This window comes from Apis dorsata, unplaced genomic scaffold (assembly GCF_000469605.1).
Source record: "Apis dorsata unplaced genomic scaffold, Apis dorsata 1.3 scaffold_376, whole genome shotgun sequence".
NCBI lineage: Eukaryota > Metazoa > Arthropoda > Insecta > Hymenoptera > Apidae > Apis > Apis dorsata.
The window spans coordinates 914228-917684 of record NW_006263639.1 but is presented as its reverse complement, the minus strand read 5'-3'; the positions used below and the strand labels follow the sequence as shown (position 1 = coordinate 917684).

At 27.6% G+C, this 3457-nt stretch overlaps 1 protein-coding gene across 1 annotated transcript in view; it reads left to right on the top strand.

Annotated features, from left to right (window-relative positions):
* LOC102676009 (myb-like protein X) overlaps positions 1–2813 on the top strand; it is a 9916-nt gene extending 7103 nt beyond the window's left edge. The window contains exons 3-4 of the mRNA XM_031511991.1: positions 1–879; positions 1117–2813. The exon at positions 1–879 is cut by the window's left edge and continues 2551 nt beyond it. Of these exons, the coding sequence (XP_031367851.1) occupies positions 1–879; positions 1117–2072 (1835 nt within the window). The 3' untranslated portion in view covers positions 2073–2813. The remainder of the gene's footprint in view (positions 880–1116) is intronic.
* Positions 2814–3457: the final 644 nt, after the last annotated feature.

Below are 3457 nucleotides of genomic sequence, written 5' to 3'. Positions count from 1 at the left end.
GTCAAAAAACGAAAAAAGTTACATCGGAACCAAAATTAGAATTAGAAAGCATAGAAAAAGATGATACAGATGTTGCAATTAAAGATGAACCAATCAAAGAAATCAGTGAAACTGATATGTTAAAGAAGAAAATGCTTGATTATACATACATTATGGAACCAGAAGAAAGTGACGAGGATAATAAAAAGAAGATATTTCATGTAATCAAGGAAAGAAAAAAAGAAAGTAAAAGAAAGAAAGAATTTACATCGGATCGTACAAAATTAGAATTAGAAAATTTAGAAAAAGATGATACTGATGTTTCAATTAAAGATGAATCAGTTGAAAAGATAAAATTTCCTTATTTCCCTTTCAAAAAACTGGAAAAATTAAAAAAATCAATTTCGTTTTCTACGTACACTCCAGACAAAGAAAACGCAAAAGATGATGAAGTTGCAAAAGATGATGAAATTGCAAAAGATGATGAAGTTGCAAAAGATGATGAAATTGAAAAAGATGAACATAACGAATTCGAAAAAACAAAGAAAAATGCAAAGAAAAAAAATGTACAGTTCGTTTCTACAATGACCCACATAAAATATGATAAAAATTTTGGCGATTTTTACGGATGGGATATTAAAGATTATTCGGTTCAAACGACTGAAAATCGATGCAAAGAAAACGTTGAATGTGATTCATTGAAGGATATTAGCAAAGAAAATGAAACTGAAGACGATGATGTATATTTTCTTTCAAAGAAAGAAAATTGCTCGATTGTATCTGGTAGTCAAAAATGCGAATCAATAGTCCCAACAGTCTCTACGAGTATCGAAATGAGCAATAAATTTGAAAAATGTACAATTGCTGAAAAAATGTTTCCAAAGAATTGTCGAATAAATGGTAAGTAAATATTATGATAAATATCTTCTGCATTCTAGAACGTATTATATTTATTAAAATAGGATGTTAAAATAATATATAGATATAAAAAGTTAATAATATAAAATATTTAAACAGCTTATAATATATTGATTTTAAATATAATAATTTTATATTCGAATTAATTTTATTACACTTTTTATATTTTAAATAGTATAAAAAATTATTAAAAATACAAGCAATCATTACGATTTGTAGACGAGAAAAGGGTAAATGGACTCAAGCAATTTCCACCATTGAAGTATGCACATCAAAAGATAGCAGAAGCAACAGAAACTAATATCTCAGACAATACAGTCCATGAAAAAGAATCGAATTCCTCCAAGATCGTTTGCGATAGAAGTAGTTCTTATCATAGTATTTCAAGAATGGAAAATAATATTATTTCTGTGATATTCTCTAGGATTGAGAATCGATTCGCATCATTCAATTCGTTGTTAAAAAATATACCAAATTTCTACGACATTCTATCGAATTTTCATTTCCACAAATTGTCAAGTAACACTCACGATAAAAATATACAGCATTCGAATCGACAAATTACCAGAAATAAAAATAAAAAATCTCAGAAAGACGATTGGATTTTACTTCCTTCGAATGCTTATAGCGATCACAAATGCGACACTTCCGACGGAAATCGTATTTCGGTCGGTGAACAGTGTGATAATGTGCGTTTAGTGAAACATTCTATAATTGTGGATGAAGAAAAGAAGAATTATTTGCTTATTACGGGTTCCGTTAATAATCAATTTCGACAATTGTTGAAAAATGGTTTCGAACAACCTTATTATACTCGTAGAAGTATAGTGATAAGAAGTCGATTGAAAAATTCCAAAAATTCGAAACAGGAACATGTCCATCCTTTTACGATATTTAAGCGAATTAAAAAAAATAAAATTGACATGTCTCAGGCACCGTCGTGCATCGAACATCACTTAGAAACTAGAGAAAAATTATTAGTCTTACCTAGAATACCGGAAGATATACAATCTTTATCTAATAGTGAACATAGAGATGAATTTGTAGCAATATTTAAAAACGAAATAATGCAACGAAACAGTAATTCTGATACTACTATTAACTACTCTAATGTTTCTAATGATTATTCATCAACTGAAAATGAGGTAATGAAGAATTTTAGTGAGAAATTTTAGTAGAAATAAATACAGAGATGTAAATTTGAACGAATATCACGATTTTATTAGCGTTTGGCAGTAAAGTATAACATTGGAGATTAAATGGAAAAATAATGACATAAGACAAATGAATCTTTTACAAATTTTCTTTTTTGTGCGAAATAAAAAATTCTCTTCGAACTATATCTCCCGTTGTAACTTTTGTTGTACTTTTCTGAAACATCATACGAATGGCTCTCTAATCGCTGGATGTCTTTGGAAGACCCAACTATCAATGAAAATGCAAATTTTTATTTGTATATACATAATATATGATTTACCCTCTCGATAAAAGAAAACATGAAAATACACATTTCATAGTTGGAAATAATTAAAACCGATGAACGAATGCAGTATACCTTCTTCCATATTTTTATTAATTGTTAATGCTTCATTTGATGCTTGTTCTTTTGGTCAATGAACCACAATTTATTTCTATTGTTAGCTGTCTATTGAGAATCTTTAGAATCTGTAGTAACAATGCGACCATACAGGTAGAACGCATGAACACCCACGATATCGTACAGTTCAGTACAGTTTTTTGGAGGCCAGAATGAAAACTCTTAATATAATTCATATCATGTGCTATTGTCATATTCATCCGCATCAATGCAAAGGCATTCAATTTTTCAAACATTTCAAATTCAGATACATTCGTGTATTATAAGCTATAGTTTGTCCAAGATCAATTAATTGATCAAAATCATTGAAGAAAAAAAATCTCTTATTATAGCATGTAATATTTATTCCACTATATTGTTTATTTTGAAAATGAAAAACATAAATATAAAGACATAATGTAAACTTAAGCTTTGTCGTAAATATATATGAAAATAATTGATACATTTCATAAGTTTGAAAAAGAAAATATGCTTTAATTTATCTCAAAAAAATAATATTGAATAATCAATAAATTTTGAACAAACTTTAGCGAATTCATTCAATTCATGAATATCGTATAACTTGTTATTCAATATGTATATACATATACACACATATATATATATACATATTAAATTTCTTATAAGCTAACAAATTTATCATCAAATTTATCATAAGTAAAAAATAAAAGAATCTAACACACTGGTCACATTCATAAAAGTTTAACGCTGTTTTGTAATAAAGTCTCGCTTATATATTAAATTACACAGGATAATTATGAAATAATGTCTTTCACACCACACTATAAATACGATGCTGTTTAAAAAATATAATATGACAAATTGCAAGGTTTCGGTATTCAACGTAAGAATATGAAAAATATCAAAGCAGGGTGAAAACTGATATTCTATACGGATTATATTGGATGTGAAATATATATATGTCGTGACATATCCACAAATGTTGGTTTTTATAATTGCAAA